The sequence below is a fragment of the Lynx canadensis genome, chromosome D4, assembly GCF_007474595.2.
Source record: "Lynx canadensis isolate LIC74 chromosome D4, mLynCan4.pri.v2, whole genome shotgun sequence".
NCBI classification, from domain to species: domain Eukaryota; kingdom Metazoa; phylum Chordata; class Mammalia; order Carnivora; family Felidae; genus Lynx; species Lynx canadensis.
This window is the reverse complement of record NC_044315.2, coordinates 85,802,334-85,819,791: the sequence shown is the minus strand read 5'-3', so window position 1 is coordinate 85,819,791 and position 17,458 is coordinate 85,802,334. Positions and strand designations below refer to the sequence as shown.

At 56.1% G+C, this 17,458-nt stretch overlaps 1 protein-coding gene across 6 annotated transcripts in view; it reads right to left on the bottom strand.

Annotated features, from left to right (window-relative positions):
* Positions 1-17,458, bottom strand: part of RALGPS1 (Ral GEF with PH domain and SH3 binding motif 1) — a 275,362-nt gene that overhangs the window by 17,434 nt on the left and 240,470 nt on the right. For 3 of the 6 annotated variants that reach the window (XM_030293121.1, XM_030293123.1, XM_030293125.1), the window contains exons 13-15: positions 11,659-11,785; positions 10,253-10,410; positions 7,953-8,004 (exon numbers count right to left, since the gene is read on the bottom strand). In XM_030293121.1, the coding sequence (XP_030148981.1) occupies positions 7,953-8,004; positions 10,253-10,410; positions 11,659-11,785 (337 nt within the window). The remainder of the gene's footprint in view (positions 1-7,952; positions 8,005-10,252; positions 10,411-11,658; positions 11,786-17,458) is intronic. The other 3 variants (XM_030293126.1, XM_030293127.1, XM_030293128.1) reach the window with 2 other exon arrangements.

The window sequence follows — 17,458 nt, the reverse complement described above, 5'->3', positions numbered from 1 at the left end:
CAACTTTCCTGGCATGATGCTGGAGCAGAATGTGGCTAAATGGAATGTATTCCAGGAAAGCCATTTTACAGTCTCCTCTGAGGGGTGGATCTTGGGTAGTGGTGGGGAGGAGGGATGCAGGAAGCAACCCTACTCACGGGAAGTCTGGTCTGGGGAAGATGTAGGATGACAACCAAATAAAACACTTCAGTCCCAAGTGGTGTGCAAGATGATGATGATGATGATGATGATGATGATGATGATGATAGTGATAAGGATGATGGTGATAATAAGGATGGGCTGATGAGGATGATGGGGATGATGGGGATGATGGAGATGGTGGAATGATGGGATGATAGGGGTGATGGGGATGGTGGGGATGATGGAGATGATCGGGGTGACGGGGGTGATGGGGACGGTGGGGGTGATTGGGGATGGTGGGGGTGATGGAGATGATTGGGGTGATGGGGATGGTGGGGGTGATGGGGATGGTGGGGACGATGGAGATGATTGGGGTGATGGGGGTGATGGGGATGGTGGGGGTGATGGGGATGGTGGGGATCATGGAAATGATCGGGGTGATGGGGATGGTGGGAGCGATGATCGGGGTGATGGGGACGGTGGGGGTGATTGGGGATGGTGGGGATGATGGAGATGATCGGGGTGATGGGGGTGATGGAGATGATCGAGGTGATGGGATGGTGGGGGTGATGGAGATGATCAGGGTGATGAGGATGGTGGGGGTGATGGGGATGGTGGGGACGATGGAGATGATTGGGGTGATGGGGGTGATGGGGATGGTGGGGGTGATGGAGATGATGGGAGTGATGGGTGCTAGGCAATGTGCTAAGTGCTAAGCAGTATTTGTTCCTTATCTTGTCTAATCACACTGTGATTTTTCTGTCCTAACAATTAGGAACACTGTTAGGCAGCACTCTTCTTCTCCCCACCTTATAGATGAGGAATCTGAGGCTTGGAGAGATGGAGTAACTTGCCCAAGGTCACAGCACTAGGAAGAGGGAGAGCGGGTAGCGCTATTGAGGTAGAAGCAACCAGGGTCCCACTTGGGGCAACAGCATCATGAGAATTCAGATTAGCCAAGGCAGGTCTGAAAGGCCTCTCCTCCGCAATAGTTTTCTAGGTACACATTAGGTGGTATCGTGGGGATTAAACGTCCTAAAGCTGGTTTAGGAGGTTGGGGAACAGGAGAAGTCCTGGATCATAATTACACTGGGGCCTCAGTAATCTTGTCTTAGCAGAAGTAGGCGTCTCCGCCCATTCTTCTGTCCCAAGCGCGCAGAGCCCCTTGAGGCAGGCATCTGCCTATGGAAGGGCCCAGGAGATGCTGTTCGTCAACAGCGTCCACCCGCACCAGCAAACCCTTAATGGGAAGCCATCCCCTTAGGCCAGAGCTCGATCCCAACCTCTTGCTGAGGATCCACCCTCATCTGCAGAGAGGAAGCGGCCAGTCTGCGTTCTGCTGGGCCCTAGGACACCCCTTCTAGCCGTACTTGCTAAAGGCCTTTTACTGCCTATGAGTCACTCACTCACTCACTCACTCACTCACTCTTCTCTGGGCAATGTCCCTGATCTGAGTGGGTCCCTAGGAGCCATATCCATACTGCATGTTTATCTACTCGTACCGAGTGGATAAAACAACACTTGACCCAAGCCAGGCCAATCAGATTTTCTCTCATGACAACTCAGAACCAGATTTGAGACACAGGAAGTCAGGCTCTGTGGCTGGATGAAGGTATAACGTGTAAACCTGGGAGCTGTGAGGTGTCCGTCTTCCCCTCTGTGAGCTGAGAAGTCTAGAAATCGGTCTGCGGGGAGAGAGGGGACTGTGGCAGATGTGCACGGAGATGGACTGGTACAAGACGGAGAGTCCTCCCATTTTCTAGGACCTGAGTCTGAGGGGTTGTAGGTACCGGGCAGAGAGGTCGTGGGCTGAAAGTTCTCAGCTATCTGGGAAGCCACAGCAGCTAGTGGGCACGGCCTGGCCCTCATCTGCCAGGGCCCCAGGACGAGGTCAAGCAAAAGGCCCAGGGACCACTGCCAGCCGTTCTCTCTCCAAGGGGTCTGAGCTCCTGGGTAGAGCCTCATTTTCCAGACTTCAGTGTCTGCTGCTGAAAGTGAGGCAAGAGATGTCACCTTTGGGGGGAAACCGAAATCAGAAGCTTGGGACATTGTCCCACTGGGTTGCCCCAGGAGGCAGAGCAGCGGAATGGGGGTACAGAACAAGACGGACGGGGGCTGGGGGAAGCAGACCACGGGGTGGGTGGGTGAGGGACACGGGCCTGGAGGATTCCTGGGCCTCAGCCACGGAGGTGAGAGGAAGCGGTGAGGCCCTCTGTGAAAGTCACCCTGTGAACAGCCACTCTCATGTTGCACTTCAGTTAAAGGCACCCCTCACCTCCAGGACTGCCTCCCTGTCTCAAAACGCTGCAGTTTGGGGCTCAAGAGGCACCTCTGTACCTTGGCAAAATCTGCCAGAGCCCTTTGATCTTCTCAGGAGGGGAATGGGGTGTCTTTAAAAACTGGTTTGGGGGTGGCAGACTTAGGAATCTGCTGCCATGACCCTACTTTCCTAGGGTCTCCCTAAGGATGCTGGAAGATTCCACCAGCTAAAAAGAACAAGTAAACCTCACGCAGGGAAAAACTGCATCACCTAACCTCTTCGACACCCTGGAGCGCTTGCGGGGCCAACCGTCTGCAGCGCCCTCTTAAAGGGGTCCTCCCCACAGTTCAGTGTCACCCTGGAGGCCAACCAGGGCTGGTGGACACTCGTCTTCATTGCAGTTCATCCATCCCATGATGGCTGAACCGCCATTTGGGGACTCTCCTCTTCACCCCATCCAGTCTTAGACCCCCGGATCACTGGCTCGCTGGCAAGAGGGACAGACTGAAGGAAACTCATAAAAGCATCCAAGTAAGTTCCCAAACATAGCAACTCCACCTGTGTGCTAACTATTTCCTGTGAGTATCCTCGCTGTAGAGCTGAGGCTCCTCAGGCCCAGAGGTTGAGAGCCATGCCCAAGGTCACTGAGAGCAAGCAGTCCTGCTCTCAGGCCCCTCCCGGCGCTGCTGGCAGTGTCTGGAAGCCAGATCATGATCTTTCAATGCAGAGGTACGCTAAGAACTTCAGAGACCAGGATGCATCATGGAGCCCACCTCTCCCGCAGTGACTCTTAAGAGACATACCAAGCGTCCCTGGGCCACCTCCTTTCTCATCCTGGCACGAGTCAGGCCTCGCAGCCTCCTCAGATCCCACCACCCCTCTCGAGGGCCCACTGTGGTCCTCTTCACCAAAGTTCTTGGGCTTCTGCTTAACCATCGCCTCTACCGGAAACCACCCCTGACCCCGCAGTCTGCCTTGGGTCACCCCGCTGGACTCTGAGCTCTGACTAGCTCCCCTCTATCCATCACCTCCCTGGGAAGGAGAAACAGCTCTGCCCCCGAGAGGCTGTCACACTCTCCTCTTATGACCCCCAAGGACCCCTCTGCCTCCTCATCTTTCCACCCCCTGTGGCAAGAGGGACACACTGAGTGAAACTCATAAAAGCATCCATGTACGGCAACTCAAACTCAAAAAACATCTGGCCCGCCTCTCACGCGAGAGTACCCTTTCCACACACTGACAATGTGGGACTAGAGAAGACAGATGGCCGAGGGGTGCGCGATGACTTTGTGCCATACTTTTCACATGTTACGTCTTCAAAACCAATCAGTAAATGTTTCTGATTGTATCTTTTTTTTTTTTTTTTAAAGTTAAATGTTAGTTTTCTTCAGGGTGTAAAAAAGGCATGTACCCACTGTGGCAGATCTGGAGAGGGAAAAAATGAAGGGAAGAAATTCATTCGATGACCCTAGGACTCAGAGAGAACCAAGATGAAGGACATTACGTGTTTTTGTACGTACACGTACCTCTATCACCCATTTTGTTCCTCTTTTAAAAAACTTCATCTAAAATTGTCAACTCTTAGGCTAATATTCTTCTTCTTACTTTACTGCCAAATCAGGCATAAAAAGAAGCACCTCTTAGTTCTTACTGCTGGGCCTGACTAAAATATTCCCTACCCTCTTGAATTTCTGAGAGGCCTGGGGTTTGCTCAAAGCTAGCCTAGGGCTAGTCCATAGTCCCTACTTTCCAGTTAATTATGTACACGTTGAAAATGCCTTTTTGGGGCCACCTGCCTTCTTTCCTTGGGAAAGCAAAGTGTGATCTGGGGCCCTCCTTCCATTTTTGTCCTCAGCCCAGGACACTGAGGCCAGAAAACTGCAGGTTGGGACAGGAGGTAGAGTCTTAAGCGAGGAGGGGGCCCATCCTCACTCCCCTCCGCAGGGACTCTGGCCTCTGGTTGTTCTGGGCCCCCCAAATAGGGGAGGGTCTTTAGAACAGCCAAACTAGCCCCTCTCTGGTCTGGCCACCTCACGGCTGGTCTGTTCCCACCCCTACTCAGCCCCCAGGCCCTGTGACCTTGCAAAGGCAGATGCAGGGACAGCAGGATGGGAGCAGCAGCGGCAAGTCCCCTCACCCCCTCTGCCCTGGCTCCACAGTCCTAGCAAGAACAGGGTCAGCGGGGCGCCATCCCTCCGCCTGGCCCGCCCCCACAGAGAGCAGTGCACAGGGTCCCCAGGACTCTTGCGGGCTCCACCATGGATGCTCTTCAATGCTGGCCGCTTGAGGACAGCGCTGGGTGCCGCCTGGGCTCTGGCTGCCACTCGAGGACGGCCTCTGGGCCACCAGGCTGAAATGTCCACGTGTGTGATCTCAGGGAAGGCAAAGTTGCAAGACAAGGCCGAACGAACCCACGCTCGGTCAGACAACAGGAACCCTGCTGGCTGCCTGTCCGCGGTGGCATAAAGGGTGCTTAAAATGTGCCTCTAAACCAATTGAGGGGTGTGTGCTGGTGGTGAGGCCACTGGCCTGGGACCTCCCTGTCCTTCATGCTGGTGTTTGGCTCCACTTCTCTTCCTGGCCTGGGTCAAGCTTGCCACCGGGGCCAGGGGCCTGGTGGACAAAGCAGGTGAAAGTTGCGGCCGCTGAGCTTCAGGGCTGAGGGGCAAAGTACTGCCCCTGCCCCGGCCTGGCCTCTGGGGACTGGAGAAGCCAGGCGCCCTTCCTCTCTCACACCCCATTCCTCTGCGCGGGGCCAGCCCTCTCCTGCACCATTGGCTGTGGTTCCGAGGTGGATTCGGCCCACGTGAGTGCGAAGATGTAGAGGAGGCTGTGTCCTTACAACACCTGCCAGGACTGGTGGGGTCTCCGAGAAGGGGAGCTCCACTTAGCCGAAAAGTGTTCTGGAGGTTCTTTCAGGGAAGACACCGGCCTCTGGGCCCAGGCAGCGTGGCCCCGACTTCCGGGGAAAGAGAGAATCTGCTCACCTTTGTAGAGCTGGAGCAAAGGGGCCTGGGGGTGAAGGGAGGACCCAGTGGGGCTGAGCACGGTGTGGGTGAAGGTTAGGAAGAAGGGAGGCCCGTTGGCAAAGTGAGCTGTGGCCACTGAACTGTGTGGAAAAGAGTGGCGTTTGATGAAGATTTTCAAAGAGCATGAGACAGACTCTCCCCTCCAGCTCTGCCATCCGGGTCTTCACCAAAGTCTAAAATGCTCGCGTGCATTTGAGGGAGCGGATTCTTTCCGGTGGACGTGGAAAGAGGCTAGTGCAGGATGGAAAAGCAGACTGGAGGCCAGGCCACAGGAGGTGGAGGCCAGGGCGCAGCGTGGGTCTCACGCTGGAGGGCTCATCCCAGCCCCACAGGCACCTTCCAAAGCAAGTGGTGTCCTGTCTCCTTCATCGGGCTAGGATCCCAGAGCTGGGTCCCCGGAGAATGAGAAACAGGACGTTCTCCCTGCGGGCTCCCAGGCCTGGGCATCTGCCTGGCTGAGCCAGCTGGGAGTCCGGCGCTTGCTGGAGGTCCTGCCCCCAAAGCACCTACTACGAACATTATGATGGATGGGAAATCGAATGCCAAATTCTAAGTGAAAGAGAAAAAAGAGAAATGCTGCGCCTTACAGGGTTCGCTACTGATTAAGTACAGCATCCTCTCCCGGGGGCAGGAATTCTCTCACTGTCTTCCCTCCTGGTGGCTCCAGTCTGGGTCATGGGTGCTCCTTAGGATCCACACCTGCTGCCCTCAGTGACCAGCAGGGTGCCTGGCAGGATGCAGTGGCTTAATAAACAGCTACTCAATGAATGAATGAATGAGTGAGTGAATGAGGGAATGAACGAACCAGTGAATAAGTTCGAGTCTGGATGATATTCAGGATCCTGGCACCATGACTGCATTCCCCACTCGGTGTCCCCTCACTGGCCTGTGGCCAGGGGACACTGGCTTGCCTGTAAGCCCCCTTCCTCAGGGTCTCCCTAGGAGTCCCCTGACTGATATTGACAAAAGCCAAAATTTTGCTCATCAGATGTGGAGTCTGCCCTAGACCCTGTCTGGTTCTCATCTCCACTGCTGGGTCGGCCTCAGGGCGAGGGCAGCGGGGACCACTCGCCAGAGCGACCCAAGCAAGAACAGAGCAAACATCCCTCCAGAGGTCCCACAGCAAGGGCAGAGGGGGCAGGTTCCGAGGGCTGGTGGCCTTCCGTCCAGGGTTTCCCAAGGACAGATGGACCGAACCAACCGACTGACTGACGTGGGGCCAGTCCCTGTAGCTGTCACAGTGGCCCTCTGGACCAGGCCGGGAGCATAGCAGTGAAGAGGTGGGCTCGGCGGTCAGGAGGATGCGGACCTGGACCGGCTCTGCCCTACCAGAGGAGCGGGAAGCAGGACAAGTCACTTCACCTCCCTGAGCCTTGCTGGCCACAGGTGTAAAACGGGGACACTACGGATAACCACCGTGCAGAAGTGCTTGAGGATTCGGTGGGGCCGAGACAGCGTCTGACCCACAGGGAATGCTCAACGGAAGTCACTCCTGGCTTATCACTTACGTCTCTCTGCCCTGTGAGGACTCGCTGGGTGGGTTCACCTCCTCCTCTCTGGCCGTTTTATGATTGTGGGGTCCGGTGAGACAGGAGGCGTCAGCATCCCCCGGAGGAATGAGGAGTGAAGAGCGTGTGAGGTGTGTGTGTGTGTGTGTGTGAGCTGTGTGTGACCGTACACGTGTACATATACCCACACATGCGAGAGCATATGTATGGATGCACGTGTGTGCGCACGCGTGTGGGAGACTGTATGTATAAGTGTGGGCGTGTGTGTGTCCCTCTGTGCGCACGGGCCCCCGCACGCTGGTGGAGGGGCTACTGTGAAGGACGGTGTGGACCTGCCTCTCTGTAGCATTCGGTGTCAGTGGATTTCTCCCTGCCATCCCCTCAGACCTCCAGTCACCACGACGCCCCTCACTTCCGGCGGAGCCGCCGCCGTGGGAGCTCCCCACTCAGGATCTCTGTCTTCCCGGGGCCCCCCTGGTGCCCGGCAGAGAAAGCATCAGCGTGTGGGGTGAGTGGCTTCCCGAGCAGGAGGCCCCACTCCCGGGGCAGAAGGGCTCACCACAGGGAGCCAAACCCGGGGCTGGGAGCCACTCGCTGTCACCAGTGCCCAGCGGGGCGGGTGTCAGCCCAAAGCCGAGGCCTTGTGGGTGTAACACTCTCAGACCCCACCAGGCGGAGCCACGGGCCCATCTCCACACCAGGCCCATCTCAGGAGTCTGGTTTTAAGAACCCACATTTCAGACCAAATCTGCTCGCAGGTTCTCCCCTGCAGCTCGGCCTGAGGAAGAGCTACTGGCCTCAGGCGCCTGGGCTAGCTCTGGACCGGAAGATGAGTGGGGCTGCTCAGAGCATGGGGCCGGGACCCCCGCCCCCTGCCCATCCTGCTCTTCTACCTCCCACGCGGAGGGGGCCTGCCCCTGGGCCCCGAGCTGACCCGAGGAGCAGCCAGTGAGGGGCCGAGGGGGTGGGGGCTGGTCCCTGCCCGGAGCCCTGAGTGCCGCCCTGGGAGGGAGGCCGAGCTGAGGCCACACTCACCTTTCCAGCCCTGAAGACATCTCTTCACTAAACTCTGAGCTCTCACTACTGCCTGGAAAAGGAACACAGATCAATGAGCGTGGCGGCCTCGCGGAAGAGCGGCCAACCCCGGAGGAGTCTGTTCTCCTGGGTCAGCAGGCCCAGGCCCCCTGAGCTCCACAGAAGTGCCAGACGAACAGCTTTCTGACCCTGTGGGCCTCCGTATGACTTGGGGCTTTGCTGCTATTTCTGACTCCCTCTCCTGGGAGCGTCAAAGAACCAGCCCCTCCCGCCGTTCCCGGTAGGCCCTCCACTCCCTTCCCTCTGCCCCGCTGAAGGCGGCAGCTACCTGCGCACTGGCGCCCCAGGCTCTGTGTCCCTCGGCCTCTGTGTTGGCCTGGCCTGGCCCCATCACCGCCTCCCTCCTGGCCCAAGTGACACCAGTGCTAGAACAAGCCTCACCTAGTGAGGACAGGGGCCAAATGAGCACCTCCTTCCTCCCAAATGGTCACAGAGAAGCTGCCTGGCATTAGACAGAAGCCTCCAGGGAGCGCCCCTTCACCTCCTGGCCAGCGTACACAAGAGACGGGCTCCACCTCCCCCAGGCTGCTCCTCTGGGGTGGACCGGGACACCGGCTCTCCAAGGCCCGGCTCCAGCCACAAGGACACCTGTCACTGCACACCGCCGAATGCCTCTGTGAGCTCTCTCAGGACCCGGAGGTGCCTCGGCTCAGCTCTCTGCCTGGGCTGGCTGCTGGCACTAAGGCGGGCCAGCCGGAGAGGAGGAGGGAGGAGGTCTCGGGCCCCTTGGGAGTCACCGGGTGGAAAGGTCTCCAGACAGGGCACATGCGCACATCGCAGTTCACTCCCGGGGCTTTCGGCTCCAGACAGAAAGATATCTGAGTTTCCCAAGAAGAGGGGCTGAGGACCAACCGCCTGGTGATCTGCCTGGATACCGGACAGCACTGTGCCTGAGTCCCTTTTCTGTCTCAGGAATAGCAAGGCCTGGGGGTTACAGGCACGGCTCAGAAAGTTTTCCTGGATGGAAAACTCAGCTGCCCAGCTGAATGCTCTGGGTCTGGCACTTCCCAAAATGGTTCCTCAGAACTTCACCCCCATCCCGTTCCAAGACATTCCGAGGAAAGGGTTCCATGACCAGGCTGTGGGGACCTGCAGACTCTACTGCCTTTCTGGAGAGATCCATAATGCTCATCAGCATACTCTAGTCTCTCAGAACGGATCTGCTTACCTGGTGCAGCCCAGCCTTTCCTGAACATACTGACTCCAGAATTCTCCCCAATACACTGACACCTACGAACCACAGCCTGCACTGTCCTAAGCTGTTGTAAAGCCCTGACTGGGTCCAATTAGGATAACTTCCCACCAGGTGAGAAGGCAGGTGCCGACTTTGCTCCTCACAGCCCTTCCTGGGGGTGGGAGATGACTGCCCCTGTAGGGACACTGCCTCAGAGACTGGGACGTGTGACAGGTGATTCCCGCCCTTCCCCTTCCTCCCCCTTCCTCCCAGTGCTCATGGGCCCCCCACCCTGCAGACCGCACCGGATCAAACCCCCAGCCCGGCAACTAAGCCACCCCCAGCCCTGGGAGGGCTCCCAGACAGACACGCAGACACACAGACTACGGAAGCACAGGCACACTGAAAGGACACAGCCAGTGACAGTACTTGTCTGATGGTAGTAATGACAGGTGACCTGGGCACCGCAGGGTGACAGGCCTGTGACCAGAGCTCAACAGTGTCCTCAGCTCTGCCTCCAACCTCTCTCCACCCCAGCCTCGGCAGTTCTGTCTCTGTTCCTTCCGCTGACATAAGTACCATTTCTGGCTGAAGCTCAGACATGCAATTTTATCCCCGAAGATCAATTTTTCATCCTCCCTAACTCTGGCTTCTCAGTGTGAAGACAAGTACGCGAGTGAGAGAACCCGGTGGCCCACCCAGCTGCTGTCCCCGGCGGCTCCCCCCGCTTGGCTCTGCACGCTGGGCCTTGTGGCTCCCCCAGGACAGAAGCCCCGCTGGGGCCGCGGCCAGGCTCTCGCAGTGGCCAACCAATGACAGCGGGTCTCGGGTGTGCGTCCGGCTTCCTTCCACCTGCCTGCCGCGCTCAGGGCTACCGGCAGGACGAGGACAAACCCAGGTCACTTTGTGAAGCCCTGGAGATGGGCAAGCAAAGCCCTCCTGGCTCTGGCGACTCCTGTAGGGGAGCCCTTTCTGCAGAGGGTGAGGGGCCACCGGGCGCTGCACAGTGACAGAGACAGACACGGAGCACACACCGCACTGTCGTGTGCAGGCCGGAGACGCTTACCTAGGGAGAGTCCATTGGTGACGGCAGAGGAGGAGGTGAGGGCGAGGCCCCTGCGGGGGCTGCGAGACTCTAGGACACTGTCGTCCAGCAGGTGTCTCGCTTTCTCCGATGGGAATGTCGCACTTTTACTCTCAACTACACTCAACTGACACATCATACTGGAAAACGGAAAGGAAGAAAGAAGGCAGAGCTCCTTATCTGTGGAGTCACAGTGAGTATACCTGCCCTGGGGTCCTGAGCAGATGGTGCAGCTGGAGGAAAAAGGCGGCCACCCAGAACCACGGTGCAAGTCCAGGCTCGGCCCTATCTCATGGCGTGACCTTGGGCAAGTCACATCCTTTCTCTGAGCTTCAGTTTCTCCATCTGTCAAATGGGGACTATGGATACTTGCCCTGCCTGTTTCTCAGGACGATTATAAGGCTCATGTGAGTGGATCGTGCTTGTGAACCATGGCGCCACACGAGTGAAGGGGCAGAGTGGCCCTGTGGGCAGCATGCCTGGTTCTGGAGTCACACGTCTGGTCCAAATCCTTGTTCCAACCTTACTCACCATTGCAAGGTGCTTCACCCCATTGAACCTCATAGGACTCATCTTACAATGTATATGATACAGCCCCTACCTCGGAGGCCTGCAGGGGCTCAGTGACATAATGCTTGGCAGGCATGTGGCAGAGTATCTAACACGGAGCAAGCGCTAAACCCTCAGACAGCAACCCTTTTCCCTCCAGCCTGTGAGTGACTCCAGGGCCAGCCTGAGCTGGCCGAGGCTCGTGTTTTGGTGGTGGAAGAAAGGAAGGAAGGGAGGGATGGAGGGAGGAAAGAACTGAGGGAGGAGGGATCCAACTGGTTCGAGGGCCTGTGCCCAATACCCTGGGGACATGGGCATGGCTGCCCCCAGCCACGCTGAGGTCCATACATGTCCCCGAGCTGTCAGTCCCACAGGGCTGGGTGAACCAGTGGCAGGTTCACTGCTCTGCAGGCTTTCTGAAGCAATGGGCAAGCAGAGACTCTGAGCCCCAACGCAGGCAGATGCCTCGAGACACTGAGTGATGCTCTGGATGACAGTCACGGTCTCCACTGGGCTCTGGAGCTTTCCGCAAGGGAGGCACTAACCGAGCTTGGCAAACTTTCTGGAATCCAACCATTGCTGCCCTGCACTTCCCTGTATGCCTCCTCCATTGGCTCCTGAGCCAGTGATCCCTGTCACCAGGACACAGGCCGTGCTGCCGCAGCCGGGACCGCTCCCCCGCCCCTCCCCGGCTCTCCCCGAGCCTGTGCCAGCCTGAGGAGAGGCCGTCAGCCAGGGATACCAAGAGCACGCATCAGATGGACAAGGCGGCTCCCAGTAGCCAAGCAGTCCCAGCAGCCCTGGAGCCCACGGTGGGGGGGGCTCGCTCAGTCACCCACTTGTTTCCCAGGCTGTGGCTCTTCCGGTGTCTCGGGACAGGGGGTGTGGGGAGGCTGCCAGCAACAGACGCGTCGGGACAGGTGGGCCGCCGGCTGAACCTCGCGGAACTGGAACCAGTGGAGGGGCCTGTGAACAGGAGAGAGAGAGAGTGATGGGGGTGGGGGTGAAGCTGGGCTGGGGAAGCCCAGAGGAGGTGGCTCCGGGAGGGGTCAGGTACCTGGCCTGGCTGCTGTAGTGGGGTCAGGTTCACACAGGCCTGGTGGCTTTCTACTCGGGAGACACTGAGCCCTAACTGGCAGTATAACTAGCCTCTGAACCGACTGTTAAGGTGCCCAGCGTCCTGCTCTGCATGGTGCCCCCTGACCAGGCAGTGCCACCGGCTAACACGGGGGAGGGAGAATGTGCGGATGGAGATGGGGTGGATGTGGGGACAGGCAGCCTGGCCTGGTTTCCCCGTGGCAACACTTATCCAGGGCCACCCAGTTGGGCGACAGAATTGGGACTTCACGGCCCATCTTCTGAGTCCAAGTCCAGTGACCTGGCCCTGTGTCCTTCTCTGCCTGTTCACTCAACCAAAAATGGAAGGAGGGCTTCTCAGAGGAGGCGGGGGATTTACCGAGGTAGGGCAGGGCTGGGGAGGCAGGGGTTGAGACCCCAGGCCTATCAGTTACTGCCTGGTGACCTTGGACAGGTTACTTAACTTGTTCCCTGAGCCTCGGGTTCCTCATCTGAAAAGCGGGAGTAACTTAACTCACCTTGCAGGTGGCTGGGAGGTCATAAGGTCATGTACCTAGAATTTCACACGTGGCACTTCTACTTGTTTCATTCTGACAACTGTTACCATGTCCTTCTCAGCCCTATGCACGGGGTCACTGGAAGGTCATGAGAGCCGGGAGGCCAGGGCCACCAACCACACTGAGTGCCGGATGCAGAGACTGAGGCAGAATCCTTCATGTCCGTGGCTAGATTTTGAGGGCCGTGGCCCCGACCACTATTGTACTTTCATTTCTGTGGCTTGGGAAGAGATGACTTTAAGGGAGGTGACCGCAGGTGCTAGCCTAGCCACAGCTGCCTGGGACAAACACTGGACATAGGAACCAGGGCTTCCACAAAGGAGCTCGACCATATCAAACGCACACGTGGAGACACTTTTCTGGAGAACCTGTGAGGTCCGAGGTCCACCCAGGGCTTCAGATCTTCCACCCCAAGACGCCATAGGTGCACAAGGGACCGAAGGGTTCCCTGGTTCTCCAGCATGCTTGGATCATCCTCACAAAGTCCAAACTAATGAGCCCTGTTCCCAGCCTGTCGCCACAGGAAGTCTAGGTCCCTTCTGGCCCTCCGGAAGGTTCATGAGGCGGGAACTCACATCACCCGGAGCGCGGGCTTCCGGCTCCCAGCTGTTGGGTTCTCACCCCTGCCTCCCTTCCACACCCCCACCGTGCACACACACCTCCTCCCTCAGATCCCTGCGCCCCACCACCAATCCCTCTCTCCTCAAGCCCCCTCCCTTTCGAGAGACACCACTCTCCACCTCCACGAGAAAACTGTGCTGTCAGCTCCAGCCTTGCAACTGTCACAGGTGCTCCATCCACACGTGCCTTCCTCCAGGGCCTGGGGCTCGGGTACTCCTCTCCTCCCCGGTCCTGCCTGTCCCCTCTGAGAATTCACACCATCACCTCCTTTCTTTCCGGCCCCTTCCACAGCCTTTAAATACATCGTCGTCTCCCGTTTTCTGTGGAATACAGGCCCTTGGCCCCGTGTTCCTCCTGGCCAGCCGCATTTCCTCAGAGGACCGTGCTCCTCGTAGCTCTGCGTCTGCCCTCACACCTTCTCCCTACAGCCTGCGGCATCCGGTGCTAGTGGCCACTCCTCGCAACGCCTTGCATCCCGGCTGTCTGTGCTGTCTCACTCCTGCCTCTCCCTGTGCCTCTTGGTCACTGTCACTCTGTCTCCACTGTGGGCTCCTTATCCTCCACCTGGCTCTCGTGTTGGTGTTTTCTACACAGACTTCCCTCTTTGGGTCTGGTTTTGGCTCTTAAATTTGTCCCACAGCCCTCTTTTCTGAACCCGAGACCAATACACCCAGGATGCTTCTGTCTGAACATTCCTAAGGTACCCTGAGTTCTGCTCCGTGAAGGTCACACCTGGAACCTCCTCCTGTATTTCCAACCATGGACACTCAGTCATCTGGCCTGGAGTGTGGGGTAGTCTTGGCTTCTCCCGGACGGTGACCGGCCTCTCCTCTTCTTACCCCCTCTTTACTTGCCAGACATGATCACCGAGGCCCCTAGATTCTGCACATCCCCTCCATACCCATCTCTCCTGTCACCACGTGGGCTGGGTCCCCACACGACCTTCTTCTACCTCCTGACGGATCCTCTGAAATCCAACCCCTGTACAGCTTCGTGAGTGTTTGAAAAAATGAAAAGCTGGGCACATCAATTCTGAGCTCGAAACTGCCAGCGGTGTGGTGTTCAATGCTGCCTGACCACTGCCTGGTCACTTAAGCTGGTCTTAACGTCCTGATGGAAGAATAAAGGGAAGAAGTCTCCAGGACAGTTGTCAAGAAGGGCAGTACAGGCCTTGCCCTACCAGATATCAGAACAACACACAAAATGGTAGGAACGCACCCAGTTTGGTGTTGGGGCAGAGACGGAGAAACAGTTCGGTAAATTAGAAGGGAGAGCCCGGACTCGCTTCATGATGGTGGGTCAGTGGGGCAGGGAGGGTCTTTTCAGTACACGGCGCTAGAACCATCGGGCTCCATGGGGAGAAAGACGAAATTGGGGTCCTCCCACCTTATGTTACACAAGCGGATTCACACCATGAATGTAAAAAAGCAAAAATGTGAAACTACTGGGGAAAAAAACATAAGAGACGATGTCGATGACCTTGGGGAAAGAAACAAAAAGCATAAGACCTAAAGTACAAAAAAAAACAAAAAACAAAACTGAATTGATTGCATTAAAATTAAACATTTCTGCACCAAAACAAACAAATGAAAGTCAGCAAAATCAATGTTAAAAGGCAAGTTGTACTCTGGGAGGAGGGATCATGTCACCCACACCCCCAGCAAAGGATTCGTGTTGGGATATATAAAGAACTTCAAATATCAGTAAGAAAAGAGGCAAACCACATAGAGAAAATGGGTAAAGGACACAAACAGGAAATTCACAAAAGAGGAAAACCCCACGTGACCAATAACTATAAGGAGAGATGCTTAACCTCACCGGTGATCATGGGAATGCAAATTGTATAGTAACGGTGAGAAAAAATGTTTTTACCTTAGTAGGTTGTCAAAAATTAATTAGCCCAACAACATCAAGTGGTGGCCAGGATGTGGGAAAATGGGCTCTTAGGGTGCCAAATATTTGGAAAGCTATTAGCCTGGCGAGTGAAGGTGAAGATGCTATGCCTTTGTGACCAGGCGATTCCGGTTCTAGGTATCCCCCAGATTTCCCCCAGGAAACCCCTGCACGTAGTATACGCACAAGGAGACACATTTATGAGGATGCTCTATGTAGCACTGTGTATAACAGCAAAAAGTCTACATGCCCCTCAGGAGGGAAATGGATAAATGAGCTGTGGTCTATTCACCCAACAAATTCTACAGAGCAGAAAACAGCGAAGAAACTGAATTTAAACTGAATTCATACGTATCCATACAGATCACGTCCTAGAAGCATAAGCTCAGTGGAAAAGTGCAAGGTGCAAAACAATGTTTACACTGAGGCATGACGCCAGTTTTGTAAACACTGTAACACATACAAAACAACAGTATAATAGAAAAACCCTGCACAGGAATAACATAAATTGGTCTCGGGAGAGTAGATACCTCTATGGGGAAGAAAGAGGAAGGATAGGGTAAGAGGGATTTCTGCTCTATCTGTAGTGTTATTTTACTTAAGAAAAATATAAAATATGGCTAAATGCTAATTTCTGTTAAATATGGATAGTGGGCACAATGGGTACTCTCTACGTGTTCGATATTTCATCATTTAAAATGAGAATATTTTATTTTATTTTTAATTTTTTTTAATGTTTACTTATTTTTGAGAGATACAGAGACAGAATGCGAGTGGGTTAGGGGCAGAGAGAGAGGGAGACACAGAATCAGAAGCAGGTTCCAGGCTCCGAGTCATCAGCCCAGAGCCCAACGTGGGGCTCGAACTCACGAGTTGTGAGATCATGACCTGAGCCGAAGTCGGACGCTCAACCAACTGAGCCATCCAGGCGCCCCTAAAATGAGAATATTTTAAAAACACATGGATGGGGTGCCTGGGTGGCTCAGTCAGTTGAGCCTCTGACTTCAGCTTAGGTCATGATCTCACGGTTCGTGAGTTCAAGCCCCGCATCGGGCTCTGTGCTGACAGCTCAGAGCCTGGAGCCTGCTTCGGATTCTGTGCCTCCCTCTCTCTCTGACCCTCCCCCATTCATGCTCTGTCTCTGTCTCAAAAATAAATAAACATTAAAAAAATTTTTTTAAATAAATAAAAACACATGGATGCCTACTATGTGCCAGGGGCTGTGCTGGAATCTTCCATTTGCCCTCCAGATTCGTCCTGCACCCTTTTCCACCCTGTGCCATTAACTGGGAGCTGGGCTCGGGGCCTCGGTCAGTGGGCTCCCTTCCCTCTGGCTCCTCATTGGATCAGGCCTATGGGGAGCCGTGGCCAGAGACTGGGGGGAGGGAGGAGAGAGGCTAAGGCACCATTTCCTCCAGACTCCCCTTCAGGGCCACCCCTGAGAGGCGGCAGTTTCCCCAAGTCCTCTCTACTCTGGTTTTCATAACCGCTGTCTCCCTGCACTCCTGTTCCGGCGCTGGGGTGCCGCGATGTCCTTAGGGTTCCTTAAACCCGCCGGCCCCTTTCTGAAAAATTCCTCTGATCACCCCGCTGGACTGTGCCATCTGTGTCCTGCTGAGGCCCTGCGGTGTTTTCATTTAACCCACACAATAGCCCTCTGAGGTCTGTACATTAGCCTTAATTCACAAATGGGGAAGCAGCAGCTCAGGAGGTTAAGCTTCAAGGGCAGGGAGCTGGTTGGCTAGGCAATCAGGTTCAAGTCTGGGCCTTGTGAATCCATGAGCGAACACCTGGGACCACCTGCCCGCCACCCCCTCCAGGAATCCCCCTTCCCACCACTGATAGGGTCACAGGGGAGCCAACGCCAGACCGCTGTGGCCTTGCTCCTGGATCCGGATAGGGATAGACACCTTTCCCGAGGATTTTTCAGATGTGAGTCTAGAACATGTCTGAGGACAATCACTTTTTGCCGGCTGCGCAAGAGAACCTAGACGTTGCCAACGGCCACGTTTCCTGCTTGTGGAAAAGAGTCCCGTTTTAGTCGTTCCCACAGCCCTGGGCCGCGTCCTTCCTTCCCTGGCTGCTCAGCCCTTCCTGGACCCCATAAGCCAAAGGTTCCCCTTTTGGTTGAGGCAGCCAGCGTCTGTCTCATTGTCCGCAGCCCAAGGAACCTGACCCCGAGGCCCCGCCACACCACACCGCCTCCTAGAGGGCTGCCTGGGTGGCCTAGCCTGGTGGGAGGACGCAGGGGAGGCTGCTGGAGGTCCCAACTGCAGCCCGCACAGGACATCTCAAAAACAGACTCTGGCAGACCATGATAACGAAGCCGGAGAGGCGGGGCCCGCACCTCACCGGATCCGGTCCTCGGAAGGCCCTGGAGGAGTGTGCGGAGGTACTGGACGGGTAACTAAGCTTCGTGTGCGCGTGCGTTTTCCTGGCGAGGAGTTCCACTCTGCCAGCAGCTCTGTCAGCCGGGGAGTGTATCTGAAGC